Consider the following 17,568-nt stretch of genomic DNA (forward strand, 5'->3'; position numbering starts at 1 on the left):
ACATTATGCTGGAGTTCATGTCTGCCTTATGTCAGGTTTCACATCTGAAGTCTTCAAACGTTTGAGTTTTAGCACTTTAAGAAGGAGGATTTCCCTTCGCATGAGTTGGGTATTGAGCTTGCAAGTTAAGCATGTTTAAATGTGACCTGGAGCCTGGTAGAGGTAAGGGGAGTCCTTCCTAGAGGAACTTGCCTCCCTTTCTGCCTACAGGATCCCATTTGGGATGTGCAGGATGTGCTACTTAGTTCATCAGAGTCCTTTCACGGAAAAAAGGCTTTTTTTTAGAGGTTAATAGGAGGAAGAAATTGTATCTGAGGAGGAAAATGAAGGGAAGAAAATGGGAAGATACCACTGGCAGTTTACTGAGATCCATGGGTTGCCTGTGGATGCTCCCTAGTGTTACATTTTGCTTTTCTAGACCCGTTTCATATCCATTTGATACATCATAGAAATGTGCAACTGGTAAATCTAAACAAAATCAAACTAGAGCTCAGCAAGAATTCAAAGTCTTAAAATTGCTGTAGAGACCAGAAATTGCACACAGAGTCCTGCTTCTATGGAGTACTTCATAAAAGACCTAGTTTGTGCTGATTTACCTTCATGTATGTAAATAACAGGATAAATCAGATTAAATCAATGACAGGATTAAAAATCTACATTACAGTCCCTTTTGTAGAATGATGTCAGTGTTTATAAGTGGCACAGCCAGTGTGCATAGATAGCACTAAAATACTTCTCTTTTTGGTCTGGAACTATTGAAAAAACAAGAGAGGGTTTATGTGTCACACATCATCTCCATGATCTCTGACCTTATTTAAAGAATGTCTTTTTCATGAAGTGTGCTGACATCAGAAAAGCACCAAAGGAAAAATACCTGCTTAGTGATTTTGGTGTCTGTGCAGGATATAAATACAACCCTTTCATTTCAAGGGGGGAAATGGAGCCAGATTGTTGAAACACTGTTGAAGTGATAACCACACACTTCAGATGGAGTCCAGGCTGTGAAGCCACCTCTAGACACAATGCAGGGCATGTAAACAATGCTTTTAATGATGTGTCGGTAGTTACCAGTATTGTGCTTGTGTTTGTAGCTCTTCATCATGCAGGCAGCTCTGTATGAAGTAATTGCCTCATCTGTGAAGATAAAATTTATGCTTTATTGGGCTGCAGATGTATTTTTCCATTCTCCATAAAAAAAATGGGCATTTCCTCAGTGAAATGCAAGGATTGTGCTCATTTTCCTTAGAAATGAATAGACCACTGAGAACTCAAGAGGGACCAGAGGAAACCTTTTCTTTTAAACACATGTGAACATTAAAAAGCTTGACTCTACATCAACACTTTGTAGCCCAAGTCTATAAACAAACACTGTCCCATTTGAAGCTGTTGGCTAACTCAGCTAATGAAGCACAGTTGTTCAGCTAAGAGCTAAAATGCTGAGAATACTGTAAAGGACCTTGTCCTTCCTAAGAATTGTGCTTGTCTGTGTGAGCCTGTGCAATTTGGTGGTGCTCCAAAACCTCTCCACCACCATGAGCCTGGTGTTGGATCCCTATTTCATGGGCCATGACTCAGCAAGTTATTTGCTTTTTGTAGCTATGTCCAGACTTTTCTGGCTCTGACTACACAGACACTCAGTTCCTTTCTTATGTGCACCCACAGAGGTTTCTGTCACCACAAAATGCTCTGTATGGATCTATCAACAGCCTCTGGTACTGAACTAAGACTTATCACTAGCTATTAGTAGGCTGGCTTGAACTACAAACCTGGATAAGAAGTTTCAGAATTGAACCAAGCTGATGCTTTGATCATTCACTTACAATTTGATCTTTGAACACGAAGCACTAAGAGCCCTTCCATGCCCTGTTTTTCAGTTGATTCTGCTCTCCATCAGCTCCTCCCTTACCTAGCTCCTGTTCCCCCAGCCTGCAGTGAATGTTACTTGCCCAGTTCTTGGTTGAGCATTAAAAAAAGAAAGAAAATGAGCAGTGAGCTCTGTACTTATTGACATTCAAATCATAAAACCTGGGTTTTTAAAATGCATGGATGAAGTAGTATGTACAGCTCTGCCTCTTTCAGTGTTTTTTTGCTCTGTTTCAGATGTTGCTGCAGTAAGTAACTGCTCTGAGTCTTTGTGGGAGAGATGAAGAGACTCCTCCACCCTTCATTAGAATTTGCTGCCTTATCCCAAATGCTCCAAAACACATTTAAATCACAGAGTTGGAGCTTTTCACAAGTCAGTCCCTTTTCTCTCTCTTCATCTCTGGTTCCAAAGTAAAATATGTTCAGGAATGTAAATTCCTTTAAAATTGGCTGCAGCCTGCAGTTTCCAAGTGGGAAGTGTAGCCAGAGTCCATTGCAGGAGATGGAATTCCAGCTGAGATTTAACTCACGCCTGTTTGAGGTGCTGCATGTGGGCTGGTGGAGCCTGCCCCAGTGCTGCTGTGGCACACAGTCCTCCTCCTCCTTGGGCTGGTCAGGATCAGAAAGAGAAATATCCTTCCCAGCTGTTTGTGGAGCATGATTTACCTGGACTGAGGCTCTATCTTTCCAGCCCTGTTTGTGCTTGTTTTGGGAGGTGTATATGTAAGAGCTCGAGAAGGAAGAGCATTGCAACTATCTCTGCAGCTTAGAGAAAGCGTAAAATGCTGAGATTGCTGAAGAAATAGTTTCCCTAGAGACAGATACAAGCTGTCAGCTAATGAAATGCTAATCTATTCACAGCATCATTGTGATTATTTCGTACTTTGTAGGAGGCAGATGTTACTTGTGGAATGTTCCCTGTGGGAAGCACTGTGTACTCCATCTCACTGTGCCTCATACAGGACTCGAGTCAGCAAAGGACTTCAACACTTGTCTGAGTTTTATCAGTGCTTCTGAGCTCTATGCACTTGCTTACATATAAACATGTTCATAGTCACTCTGCTTCTTCAACAGCTTTGTGCTCTGATTCTTAGTAAAGGAGCAGACAGAGCCTGTATGTGCCCATGGGCACTGCTTCAAACACAAGATTTCGGTGAAAACATCCACTTCTGTCAGTAATAATTTGAAAGTTGTTGCCTTATCTGAAGCTAGCAGTGAGACTTGAGTAACAGAGCTTGCAAGTATACAATAGCATCATTATTCTTAATGAACACGTAGGAGCATGAGGTGCTACTTTGAATCAGGAATGTGGAGCTGGAACAAAACCTACAAATATTGTGTCCAACCTGAGTGCTGTTGATTTTTGACAGGCAGAAATCAGGGAAATAAACACCTTGTCATTGTATTTCTCCTGGTATATCATGGCCAAAGGCTTCAGTAGGGTTATACTGAGCTGCAACGTGGGACACGAGGTAGTTTGAGCTGGAGGTAAAGTCTGGAGTGGAAATAGGCAAAATGAATCACCCAATACCTCTGGTGTGAAACCACAACAACAGTAGCATACGAGGTGCTTCATTTACAAGCTGAAAACTCCATTTTCCTAATTTGCACCCCCAATCATAAATTTCTTAAGAGAATTGAAAAATCTTGTTTCCAAACAGCTCTGGTTCTGACACATAGTGTGTGGTAAAAGAGAGATTTCTTGCTGTGCTTCCTGCTAGCAGTGGCTAAATTCCCCTGAAACACTCTGAGCCATCATTATCAACCCATTTGAATTAATATTTCCCCCTACATTTGTGAGGGATAAAAGGAAGTTTGTTCTATTGCTGTTGACTAAAGCATGGCACTGAATTCCCTTCACAATAACTACTCTGGCAGGGGCTGCTTGCTTGGAGAGTTTAAACCTCTTTGAGGTTAATGGGTGAAGGCAGAACTGTGGGCCATCAACTCTTCCAGCCCATCATTAATCCAGGAAGTGCCCTGGGCCACAGTCATTATTGCTGAAATTCTTGCACAAACACTGATTGCAGAACTTCATAAAGAAGAGCCAAAGGAAATGAGAGAGCTCTTCAGAACACCGTAAAATAAATAAACAATGCAATTTGTGATTATAAACCTGACAAGGACTAGCAGGGAGTATGGTAGAATACTCAAGTAAGGAGCCCTACACCAACTGTTCTTTACAGCTTAAGCATCCCTGTGCACTAATTAGAAAATCAATGAAACTCAGAGGATTCCTTCCCCTGGTGTTCAAATTGTTGTGGTCTGCAGTCCTCAGTTCTCCCATGCAAACAGAGCTAGGGGGTACATAGAGTCCTGGGGTGTGTTGTGGCTCACTGATTGATGCTATTGTGTGATCTTACCCTTCCTGAAGGTGTGCAAGGCTGTGTGACTGGGGCTGCTGCTTCTGTTAATGTATTGTATTAAGCTACTTTGAGAGTGGTGTTGAGAAATGTAGCAGAGGAAACAGGCTGTCACCAGCAGCTGGGGATGAGTCAGGGAGTGAATTGTCACAGTTTGTTTCAGTAATGTTCTGAATAGAGATGAGCATTCAATTCACAGTGAATAACTCCTCTGATGAATTTTACTGGTTTTCTACTTTTTGTGAATTGGATACAAAGAGAAAGAAAATACTGGGCTTTTTTTTTTTATACCCCCAAATGCTTCCAGAGTTTTTCTGTGAACCCTGTCTGGATGAGCTCTCCTGGAGCACAGCTGAGGGTGCATGTTTTTGGCCTGTGCTGCATGTGTTTTCACTGGTGGAAGCAGATCAAGCCCTGCTCATCTGCTTGGGATTGGGGTTTTTTTATGGTTACCAAAGCTGCAAAACTCCAAGCTACCTAAAAGCTCCCAACTGCAACTTGAAAGATGAGTGTACTTCAGGGCTGGCTTTGTCAAACAGATGTGGGGGGATCTCATTACAAATATCTAAATGGTGGGTGTCAGGAGGTTGGGGCAGTATTTTTTTCTGTTGTATCCAGTGACAGGACAAGGGGTGATGGGATGAAGCAGGAACACAAAAAGTTCCATTTAAACATAAGGAAAAACTCTTTCATTGTTGAGGTGAGGGAGCCCTGGCACAGGCTGCCCAGGGAGGGTGTGGAGGCTCCTTCTCTGGAGGTCTTCAAAACTCACCTGGATGTGTTCCTGTGTGACCTGATCTAAGTGGACCTGCTTCTGCAGAGGTTGGTCTAGATGATCTCTAAAGACCCTTCCAACTCCTACCATTCTGTGACTCTATGAACTATTCCGAACCAATTCCCTCTTATATCTTAACTCTGCCAGCGTGTGTGCAGTATCTAGACTTGTGATCTGTGCCCCGAGTGAAGAAGATACAATTCAGGTGCACATGCACAATCCTACTTTATGACTTCAAACAAAAGTACATTTTCTAGTGTGACTGGTGTGAGATCAAGTTACGTATCTACATGGGTTGCATGATTAAGATGCGTCTAGTGTTGTTATGCAATTGAACTCCAAAATGGCACAACACCTTGACTTGTCCTTGATCAACATTCTCAATCCAAAACAAAGACTTTTTTCACTGCCACACTCTTAAAATTTAAGGCAGCAACATGTGTTAATGGATGGCTGTCCCCAGCTTCCCAGTGTGGGGGTTTGAATAGTTACGTGGTGGAACTAATACATTTTTTTCTGTAGTTAAACACACAGAAACAGGAGAATCACACAAACTAAACTACAGCCTTACAATGTCCATTGTCCTCTTCACTTTTGTTAGCTTTTTCCTTTTTTTATAAAAAGGAATATTATTTGTATAATTTAATTACTAGTACAACCTCAGCTCAATTTGTAAGTGGCTAAGAACATACTGCAAGAGCTTGTGTGACTAAATGCTTGATTCAGTGGTCCTGGCTCTATTTCCCAAGTGCTCTGACAGACAGTCCCTGACTACCTCCCCTGAGAAACACTATGCCTTCTCAATTTTTACTTCAAAATTAAACAGGGCTGGTGGAAATACTGGCTTTAAAGAAAGGAGCCTACCTACCCACAAAAAGGAGCATGCAAAGAGAATGCTCTCCTCCCAGATAAAAGTTCTTTGGACTGGATAATCAGAATCAGGCTTTCTAAAGCCTCAGCTCTTTCTAAAGTTAATAGACAGCATAAATACACTCTGTGCAATATCTGGGGAAGGAAAGTTGAGGACAAAAATACAGCCAAGACTACGCTGAAAGGCAAGAAACATTATGCCTACCTTGAGTTATTATTGTAGCTAATAGAAGGATGATTGTGTATGAACCGTTGCACTTTAAACTCAGTGACAGAAGGATAGATCCAAGTGAGCCAAATTTTCAGAAGGCAGGAAAAGAAATTGCTTAGCTTTTTAGTTAGTGAAAAAGGCTAAAGGAGTTATTTAGTTGTTCCCCCTCTTCCCCCCTTCTTTCACCTGGAGCTAATAAAGGGTGCTGTCATGGAAACATTAAAAGACCAAACATAGTCTAAATTATCTGACCTCTGGCACAGGTAATACAAGTTTTGGCTTACAAGGATTATCCAGAACTAAAGCCAGAGGGAATATAAGGTTGCTATTCATTCACACTTTGAACAAAATCTGCCAAAACAATCCTGGCCGAGGTTATGTTGATGTATGTCTCTATTGTACAGCGCACAGTAAAATGAGAACATTGGGTTTGTTTTATCCAGATTTTCATTGTGCCTTTGGGCAGACACAACTCTTCATATTTTGCCAAGCAAACCAGCATGAGGAATTTATGAAAAAAAGAGAACAATGTAGAAACAGAGCATTTTCAGGTTGAAATGGAAAGCAGATGCCTCCCAAGGAGTGAAGGCAATATAACAGGAACTTGTCCTGGATGAATGGTGGGGTGGATTTCTAAAGAGATGCAGGTGACTTCAGAGGAAGGTATGTCACTGTAGAAAAATACTTCTGCCATGTGAAGCTTAAAATGAAGGCAGATTGCTGCAAGTGTGATGGACCTCACTTAGATTACTGTGGTGATGGCATGGCAAATTGAGTCCAGTAGGAATGGAAGAGGATGATGGAGGAGAGAAGGTTTAGAGACTGGACTGATGCCATGAGATGTCTGTTGAACGCCCAGCTCAGCCTGTATTTCTTCTGCACTCTGCTCTTTTGCTGCCTAAAAGTCTAATGAGTACATGTGGGTTAAAGCCCCTTCCCCAGCAATGAGCTAACTGAGGATTTGATCATGGAAACACTTGAGCACTACTCTCATTTCAGTAAGATTTAGAGTCAAATATGCTCCTGAACACTGAGGCACTTTGCAGTAACCTGCACAGAATAAAGCATACACTAATTTATCTGGGAACAGGTCCTGAGGAAAGCTTAACCAGTCCTAATGACGTAAGTGATAGCTCAGTTTCAAGTGAAAGCAGCTGGCTTTGGGGCTGTGTTGTCACTCTCCCCTCTGCTATCTTTGCCAAGATAAATGTTCATCTCCTCTTTACCTTTGCTCATTAAAATGTCTTCCTAGCATTTGAGATAAATCAAGTTAAGAACATGTTACACTGCACAACCAAATGGTGAAATTCAGTGAGGGAATTCAATAAAGCCTCTCAGGCTGTCGCTGAGATAAGAAGTGACAGCCTGTTAAGGGGTAAAGCTACAGTACTTTTTTATTGCTTATTAAAACTTTAAATGATGAAGAGACCAGAAGAGAAAAAAGACCCACTGGAAATGGGTATTTTCCAGCATTTGAAGAACTTCATCAAGTTAATCACTGTTCTGTGAAGCCTTCTTCATTATTTGCCATATTAGATGGGTTTATGTTCTTAGGCAGATATTTGATAAGGAAATAATATAATACCTTTTTCTCCAGTGTGAGCAAACAATGCTTGTGAAATGTGTGTGCTGGGTGCATTGCAGGTCTAGATACCCATTCCTTTAAAAAGAAAGATAGTTATAAGACTATAAAGATATTGTCAAAGTGGTTTGGGTTTTTTTCTATAAGGGAGTAGGAAACAAGTCATGAGCACTGAGTAGAGAGGAAAAGCAGGACTCTGATCCCTTCCTTGAGTCATGTGCTCATGGAAAAACCATGGAAACTGCTCCTTTTCTGCTCTTATACTACCTCTTTTTTCAGTCATTTTAGGTGTCTGAGGATGGTTGCATCCAGGCTGTGGTGAAAGCAACTTATCCCTTTGCATCAGCTTTTATACCAACGATCAGCTTTCTTTTAAGGTGTGAAAAGGTGCTAATGTAGTCCAGTACCTCAGGAGTCAGTCTTTGTGATTTGCTACTTGGCAAATCATAAACCACCACAGGTTCTGCTGGGGAGGCTCATTAACTGCTCTCAGAGGCACCTTTGCTAACCTGATGTGATGCTGCTGCCTTTCATCCAGGTGATGCTGGGCTGTGAGGGTGCTCTGCTGAGCTCTGTGGGGTGATTGCTTTATGCTGCCTCAGGACTTGGGCAGTTTGTGCAGCTGTTTTTTTTCAAACTGATGTTATAGCAGTCACAGCTGCCAGTTGTCCCTGTGGATGAGCAATGAGATCCTCAAAATCAAGCTGCATCTTGATGGAGTGCCTCATTTCCAGCATGTTCCAGATCAAAATTAATGTTAGTGCACAAGCTCATTTCCTTGCAAGATCCTGTGTTGTTTGTTGGGGTTTAGATCCCCCACTTCCAAAAGAATAAGTACTGTAATTTTAGGGGAGATAAATTATGTTCCTGCTGAATAACATGCTTCATCACAAGAACAGGAGCTCAGCTGAGTTATGGAGGTATGAACATTGCCTCTTTCACATGGGAGCAATTAACATGAGATTAAAGCCTGCAGTGAAGAGACAGAGCTGCTCAGGATTGATAAGGTCAAGCTGACTCTAAAATGCCTGGTGATTTAGCTGGAACACGGTGCACTAACTTTCCCTGGCTAACAGGTAATGTTAGTTGGAAATAACACTGTTTTTGAAGTTTACCTGTCTCTTGGATCAAGGGGTTATATCCAACTCCTGCATTATGTCTGTCTACAGAGATCTCTGTAGATAAAAATTACTGTCTGAGACTCTTAAAGGGTCACTTAAGATGTCATGGTTCCTATAATAATTTTAGTAGGAAGGAAAATCGTTATGTGCTTCAACTGAATGAAATCTTGGTACTGTTGAAGCTAATGGCCAAGATTTAACCCATGAAGGCTTTGCATGGATTGGTTGGTGTGATTGTCAGTGCTCGCTGCTTTAATCATGAGAGGAGGTGCTATAGTCTTAAGATCTATCTGTCTGTGTTCTGCATAGAGAGAAGCAGCATTTGAAACAGGACAGTGGTAGATAAACCATGCCTAATAGCTCAGTCAGTGATTTGCTACTTGTCAGTGACTAGTCAGTGAGTTAATGCATTTGCTCAAAGAATGGCTGTTTGCACAACAGCAGTTGGTCAGTCAATGTAAATATTCTGCAGGGCTGCAAAGCTAAAGTGAGATTGGAAGAAAGGAATGAAATAAAGGTGTTAAGCCAATTAAATGTTCTGAGTGGCAATTCAGGTGGAGCCGAAATCAGTGAAACTGTAGTGGCAAGAAACTGAACTATTCTGTCCCTTTTTGAGCAGTCAGAGAGCTGTCTGATGTTTTCTCACTCTGGAAACATGATTTGTGAAGGCTGAGGAAACAAAGGGAAAGAGGCTTTTCTTTTAAAATCCCTTTTCAAACCCTAAAAAAAGTCCCTAACAAACTTATGACTATTGTGTGACTGGGGAGAAATTATTCAGTAGACTTCAACTGTGTGTTTTGCTCAGGGTAATGTGTTGAGCTTCAGCTACACTTGTGAGAATACATACACAACCCCCCCCATACCATATTTTTCTAGCTGAAAGGTGAAATTGCTGGATAGCAACATGTACAAGCTGTGTGGATATCATGTGGCTATGGAAAACCTTGATGTGACCCTAAGTCAGTGGGGGGCCATCCCACTGCGAGTTGGGTTTGACCAGGCACTGAGACATGACAGTCAAAGTTTCTTTAAATATTTGAATTAAATTCTAAGTGTCCCTAAATGACAATACACAAACTTTTGAGATTAGGCCAAAGTGTACTTCAGTTCATATCTTCAGAGTGATGTAGTGTGATAGTTGCAGGAGATAAGTTAGAAATTGAAAACAAGTGAGGGGACATGATGCTGTTTTATAGTAGAGCTTGTTAAATGATTCTATGGAGTATCAAAGGTGCACACAGTATGACAAATATTCAGGATTATGGTGTTCTCAAATCAAATTCCCTTTTTTTCCATGAGCAGATGCAAATCTACTTCAAAATCTGCCAATATCGTGAAAGCCTCAAACAATCAAAGCTCTGTGTGAAGTATTTCAAAGTCTGTTAAACATACAACTGGAAGTCTCCATCCAGCATAGAAGCTGTGTGATCTTCAGCCTTGTGCATGTATCTAGTTGTATATATTTGTTCTTACTGATGCCTAATCAAAATATCATCAATCCATGCTAATGACTCTGAGTCTTATTATGAATTACTTTTTGCAATCCCTGATTGAGGTAAAACACAACAGTTTGTTCATTTTACTATCACTGCATTCAGATGTAATTATTCATAAGATCATAACAAAAGGCATTGTATTTTGTAAATAAGACTGCTTACTAGCATAGCACTTCAGTAGAGCAATCTGACATCGAGTCTTTAGTGAGGAATGAGCAATTCATTTCACTTGAGTTATAAATCACTTAGATTACTGCAATAGAGATTAGTAACTTCTGATGTTTTAAAGCTAGCAATGCTGTAGCAACATCTGTGATTCAACACTTGGTAAAATGAATGGTGTTTCCACCAAGGGACTCAATTAAAACACTGTTGCAAAACTTTTATGGCAATGGTTTGTAATTATCTGGTACCAGGTGTATTTCCTGCACAGTCTAACTGCACACATCATCCCTCTCACGTCATATAGCAACTCTTACACGTAATACAGCTTTCAAGATGGGAGTATATTTTCAACACTGTTAATCTGCTGCATAAAATGAAGTCCAGTTGCAGTTTGTTACAGTGCTATGTGCTCTGGTGTGTGAGCATGAACATGGCAATGTGGGAGGATAGAAGCAGCTTCAGTCATCAAAACCTCTCTGCAGCTGACCTGTACAGGGTAAGGCTGCAATGACTTCAAGTCTCTTTTGGGCTGTCTCTACCTGAAGCCACAAAGAAAACAAAGTGAAGTTTACAGAAGTTTGAAGTGCATCCTCACTTTCTCCCTCACTCCTATTATTTTTTTCCCAACATATAAGTGAGAACTTGGGGTGGAGATGGAGCTCTCTGTGCCACAACTCATCTGCACTCCTTACCGTGCACATGGCTTTTATGCTACATTTAGTTACCTTAACACCTTTCCCCTTCTCTTTGTAACAATGGAGTTGCACCAGTGGAGCTTGTGAACACAAAAAGGATGAGGTTGGTTCTGGAAGCCCAACTTTCCCCTCTTTCTGTCAACTGTCAAACCTGTTACTGCCTGTTTGGAGTTACTGCTGATGGATGCAGTAACAAAAAGTGCAGAAGAGCTTGGGCAGAAGGGCACTGGGGTGGCAGGTGGTGCAGGGTTTGGTGCTCCATGTGGCTTGGGCACACATGGCTGGAGCAGTGAGGAGCTGTGTCTTGTCACTTCTCTAATCTCCTCCTCTGAGCCTCTTGAGCCAGTGATGAAGTTATTTTTCCAGACTATTTTATCTTTTCTGTGAAAAATGTAATTAAAAAGTTGAATGATTTTCACTGGAAATCATGGTTTGGAAATGTTTAATGTTCCCATCTTCTCATGAGCATGGAGCCTGTGTCAGAAACAAAGTTCTGTGCAGAACCCCCCCACCACAGAGCCCACACCCCCACGTGTGCTCTGCCATGGCTTCATTGTGTTGCCAGACCACCCTCTAAACTGCATTTCATCTGGCAACTGGAGTGGTCAACACTGCTCAGCCAAATCAAACTCGAGGCTGTTAATGCACTCCTTATAGAGTACGAGTGCTATCAGGGATCAAAGATCACAGAATGAAAGGGAATTTGGGAGATCTCTCCCACAAGTTCTTGGTCAGTAATGGGACATGTATTCTTTCTTTCTCTCCCTTTTTGTTTTCCCCTCCTGTTAGACACAGTTCCTTGTTGTTTTCTCATGAGCAAATATCTCATGATCACAACCACTATATTGTGTATGTGTGTTTAATTTTTCTAGTTGCTCTTTTTAAAGCAAGCCCTGCTGGTGATGAGAACTTCCCAGTTTCCAAAATGTAATATTATCCCCTAAATCAGCTGTAACAAGTATAAAGGAATAGCCTTCTGCTGCAGGGGGTTGTATTATTTGTCCAAGTGCCAATATTTTTTAACACCGAAGACAGAGCTACACTTCCCCTAAACATCTGACTCTTCATATCTAATGACTACTTAGCTTTACAAGAAACTCTAGAACAACTGGTAGCATAGGACAACTGCTGTAAGTACACAACAGCAGAAATGTACTGTCTCTGTTTCTTCTGGATTATACAGCATGGATGCACAAACCCAGATGTTTTGTATTGTAGCCTTTTCTAAAAATATGTCATCTATTAAAATAAAAGCATTAAAATTTGGAAAGAAAGATGATTTTACTTAATACCATGTACCAAATGCAGACAAAACCAAGGATTCTCTGAACTTTCTCATCAAATCTGGCCTATGGGAGAAGATGCCAGCTAACACTGCTGTTAATGTGCAGGAGGAGAGGGTTCTCCTTCAAATGAGTTGAATGCAGAGTCCCTAAAAACAGTTCCCTGACAGATCAAGGCCAGCCCAGCAGAGGCTGGCTTCCAAATATATAGCTTTGTTGCCTAGCCTTGTCAGGAGAGCCCTGCACCTTCAGCAGTGCTGTTCTGCAGCCCTGCCATTTTCCCTAAAATCTGTGTAGAGAAAGAGCTTTCCCCATCCCATTGTCAGCAGGACTGGTTCAGGAGGGATTTACCTAAAAACTGACTGAGGGTCCTTGAAAATACATTGGTCTGCAGTGTGAGTTGTTGGGTTTTAATTAAGGAGTTCTCAGATGGGGAGCTACCCAATGTCCATTGCACCTACACACCTCCCATAACTCAGCTTCGGGGTGGTTTTGTCTTGTTTCCTCTTAATGTTAACCCCAAGCTGTGCCAAAGACTGGCCTGAAAGTAGGAATAAAATGCACAAAAAGTTCCTAATGTCCATATCAATTGTTTTAAAAGGAACTGCAGCACTTCTGATGTGCCGATGGAGAGAGCAGGTGCTGCTGCCCCTCGTCAGCCCCATGACCCATTAGCCCATCCACTGTGTGAGCAGTTGCAGGAGGAATCTTCCTAATGACAGGGCACTGCACTTGCCAGCTGCTGCCATGGAGCAGGCTCTTTGCAATCTACCATCAGTTTAGCTGGCTTATAGTAGTTTGTGTTTGGTGTTTGCACCCCAGTAGAGTGGCAAATGAAGTAAACTTCTGTTAGAGACTTCCAAAAAATGCTGTTTCTTTCCAGTCTGATGTGACCTGAGTCTGTTTTCTACAGTAGGTATGTAGTGTATTGCCAATCTACTAGCTTCAGTCATATTTCCCTGTAACATGAATATTTGCATTTTAAGTGGTAATCCACAAGGAAAATTGTAAAAACTAGTCCAGCACTCTATGTGTCCATCTCTTACTGCACCTTAGTGCCAGCATTTTACATGAGCTCATTGGCAGTTAGAGCTTTGTCTCTCAAACCCTTTCATTATGGTTTTAAACCAGCTGAACCCTCAAATTCAGCTGCAGGGCACTCTAGCTGTATGTTCTCTAGGTAAATCCAAGGAGTGAAATTTCATCATCTGTCTTATGGAAACAATTTCTTAATGCTACATATGGCAAACCTACTAAAAGCACCCTTCCTAAATACTAAGAACATTAAGGGACTGTGACAAGGAATGTGCTTCAGTTCCTTGTTACTCATCAGTGAAAATTCATATTTATAGTATGGTATAAGAGAATTACTGAAGCCTCTGTGTGCCCTGTGCCAAACTGGTGTGCATTCTGTGTGCTCTGGTTTGTTTATTGTGGACTTTTCTTGGACACCTTCATGCATGCTCAGCTAGTGCTAGTGAAGTCACTGTTTCAACAGCATAATGACTTCTTAAATGAACTTAAATAGCCAAATTGGACTTTTCAGAGTTGTTTTGTTTTGTTCAGAGATGGATTTGTCTTCAAATCAGTTATGTCTTATATTGTGTTAAAACCTAATCTGCTTCTGCTGTTCCTCACTGATAGACATTACCAAGTGATTGACTATGTCAAGACACTGCAGGTATCAGTTGCCTTGCTTTTTTTGCATATAATTAAATGAAATGTGGAAAGAAAGAAAAAGAGGGGGAGAAAAAGACCAAAAAAAGAGCTATTGTTATTTTAAAGATCTTCTCAATTAAGAAAACAGAGATGGACCAAATCTAGTCCATACTAAAAAAAAAATGGTGTGTGTTTTATACAGGTTCCACAAAGGAATTGATTGAGAGCTGCTGTGGAGCTGGCCAGCAGTGGGCTATAGACAACGGGGAGTGCACAGAGATCCCTGTAAGTGGAACAGATGGTGATATCTGCAGGTATGTAAGGCAAACCTGAGCGTTTCAGATTAACACAGAGAGCAGCACTTTAATCAAACCCGTTTGATGAAATGATCATGCAATTCCTGGGATGTCCAGGAGACTGGGAACTGTTTCATTCATTGAATAATTTATTGGTAGACTGGCAATATGTCATGACAAATTAGAAAGGCTTTTCCCCTCCCTTTCCCCAAAATCTAATCTGAACACCAGCCTTTAAGGTTTCTTTTCCTCTCTCACATGAGCAGAGCACAAATTTTTGTTTCCCAGTTTGATGTGCATCTGTGGAGTTGCAGATGAATAGAAGGGCAGAGTTTGTCTTCCACTTGGCAAGTGCTAAATGCAGTGATTATCCAAATCATTAAAGGACGTGTTTATTATCTACTGTGAATGGCTCCAGGTTCTGATGTCTGTGTTCAGCTGGAGTGGGGAACGTTGGCCTTGATACTGCTGCTGGTATCAGTAGCATCTGTTCTGAGTGAGGGTGCCAGATTCAAACTGCACAGCAAGAAAAGAAGAATGAGTGCAGAGTAATGTGGACAACATCTAACGCCAGCTACAGTTCATCCCCTCTCTCTCTCCTCCCCCCTAGTCTGAAGCAGGCCTTGGGAAGGGATAAAGGCAGTTATCTGAGATTCACACAGTGCACCATAAGCTGGATGGATTTCTGAGTGATCCCAACGTTTTCAGCTTGAAAAGAATTTGACAGAGACTTTTATCAAAGTTAGTATCATTGCACCTTTCTGAAGTTACTGGGAGCTTAAAATCCACCCCCACTGGGATCTGGCATAACATAACTGCCACATACCAACTGTCTATGAGGTAAAGACAGATTAAAAAAATCCAGCCTTAGCCTAAGTAGGTGCAAATCCAATACATTAATGAGTTGCACCTGCACATCTGAGCCTGGGTTTAGATGAAAAAGCCAGATCCTAAGTGTTCCAGTCTCTGTGAAGCTATTGGGATTTAAAAGAATAAGAGATCAGCAGTTCAGTTGCTTTGCTTTCAGTATTTCATTTGTGCCCCTGTTTTAAAGATTTGGAGCCACCTGTAAATATTCTGTGAAAGGAAAACATTTCATTTAACAAAGTATTCAAACCCATGGCCTCAGAACCTTGAAAAGGGTAGACAAGACTTTGCTGCTCCCACTGGGAGGTGTGCTAGTGTGGAGAGCTGGTCACTGCATATATACCCATACTCAAGTGCTCAGTTTCATGTGCTAGAATGCCTGCAAGTAGGTACAGGTTCCAGAGAGTCTGTCCACTAACTCAGCTCAGTATCTAAAGATTTTGAAAAGTAGAAGATAGAGACTAATGATAAAAATTAGTTGCTGTTCTGCCAGGGTAGTTTTCCATCAGTCCTTGGGGTTTACAATGTCCATCACTGCACTAAAGGATTGATTTTTATTGCTTTTTTCATTTGAGGCAAAGAAGTGAAGCCTCCTCTGCATCTGCTGAGGCCATAGGTGTTTACAGAGAGGTTGCAGATTGAGATGTCTGTTGTTTACAAATGCTATTTTGTGGTTTTCAAGTGGCAAAACATAAATGTTAAAGCTATTTGTTGGTGTGTCTTAATGTCTCTGGATATTCATTTGGCCTGTCTCTGTGTAGTAACCAACACCACTGACTATAGGATGGGAACTGTAGGATGACCTCTAAATGTCCCTTTCAACCTCTACCATTGTATGTTTCTAACTGGGACTACCTGAAAGAAAGCATGTGCAGTAACAAGATGAATGAACTTAAAGTGAGTTGCAGGAAATTCTTAGATAGACAATTGATAGCCAGCTGTAAAAATACTCCTAGAGCTTTTATCACTGGCTGTACCAGAAGTAGGATGTTAGGCTGATGAAATCTCATCTGACCCAGTATAGTACATTTTATCTCATAGCTGATACATGTTTTATCATAACAGAGCAATGTTTATCTGGATGACATTTACATCAGCTGTACAAGTATGGATCCTGCTTTTTGCTGACACAGTGTCCCAATTAGACACATCAGTTTAATACATTGACTTCATTTTGCTGATCTTAACTCATTAACTTCCTCTAAAGCAGAAATGTTCTGGATCTTCTCTGAAGGAACAGCACGTTTACCTGGTCTGTGGATGAGTAGGTTTGTAAGGAAGAAACAAGAGAATGTGGGTAACACAGTTTCCCATTTACATTCTCATAATAGGGTAACAGAAACAGAGCTGTGCTGATAGTTAAAGAAATACCATAATAAGAAATGGCCAGTGAATATTCCAGTGCTCCAGACAGTACTGTTCCTTTCATGTGGGAAATATATGGTATGCTTTTTTTCATGGCTAAAAGTCAATTTCAGAAGAGCATGAATCTATAGAGATCCCAGTGTTTTAATACAGTAAACACTTTGCACACCTTCTACATAAAAAACATAAATCCTATATAAAACTGCTCCTGGTAGCATTTTATCATTTCTACAAATGATAATAACTTTCAGTCAGGTTTTTCTTTAAATAAATAAAACCATGAAAGCTTCTAAGTCTCATGTGAGCAATAATACTGAAGTTGCTGGTACTTGAATGTATTTTGAGAATAAGCATTCATTGCTCAAGAAATTGTTATTTCTCCAGTTGGCAATTAATACTGGATTAGAAAACTAACTTCCTTGAAAACAAAGCATGTGGAGGTGGTAATCCCCTTCCTGTAGTCAAACTGAAACCACTGCTTCCTGGTCACATCTCTCCTCTGCTACCCACCAGGAAAATGTTAGTGTGAGGCTGACACCAGAAGCCGTTGGTCTTGGGAAAGTGGCCAAGTGGCCATCACTGCCTGGTTTCTATTGGAATGAGAGACATCACTTTCCTGGTGATTTCTTTTTCCCTTTTCAATTGATGAGAGCTGTGGATTGGAAATAGATTCTCCTCAGAAAAGAAAGGTTTTGTTTCCTATGCCAACTGTATTTTATTGCCATAATAACCGTAGCTGACTGATGAAAGTTATTCACTTGCAAACATTCTGTTGCAGGAGAATTGCTTTGCTATGAGGCAGTGACTGTGAAAATGCCTCAACCTCCCATTCATCCTGGCCAAGATACCCCATAAGGCAATGTGCCCTGTGACAACGCAGCAGCAAAAGACAGAGAGGATTCCTTCCTTCCTAGTGCTTGATTCTTTCCTACCACCAAATCTGTCCAGAACAGAAAT

General features: G+C 41.1%; 1 protein-coding gene across 7 annotated transcripts in view; it reads left to right on the forward strand.

Moving 5' to 3' along the window:
- The window catches only part of FBLN2 (fibulin 2), a 129,914-nt gene that overhangs the window by 76,475 nt on the left and 35,871 nt on the right, over positions 1-17,568 (forward strand). For all 7 annotated transcript variants that reach the window (XM_062008458.1, XM_062008457.1, XM_062008453.1 and 4 more), the window contains one exon: positions 14,286-14,397. In XM_062008458.1, the coding sequence (XP_061864442.1) occupies positions 14,286-14,397 (112 nt within the window). The remainder of the gene's footprint in view (positions 1-14,285; positions 14,398-17,568) is intronic.

This window comes from Colius striatus, chromosome 15, assembly GCF_028858725.1.
Source record: "Colius striatus isolate bColStr4 chromosome 15, bColStr4.1.hap1, whole genome shotgun sequence".
Lineage (NCBI taxonomy): Eukaryota > Metazoa > Chordata > Aves > Coliiformes > Coliidae > Colius > Colius striatus.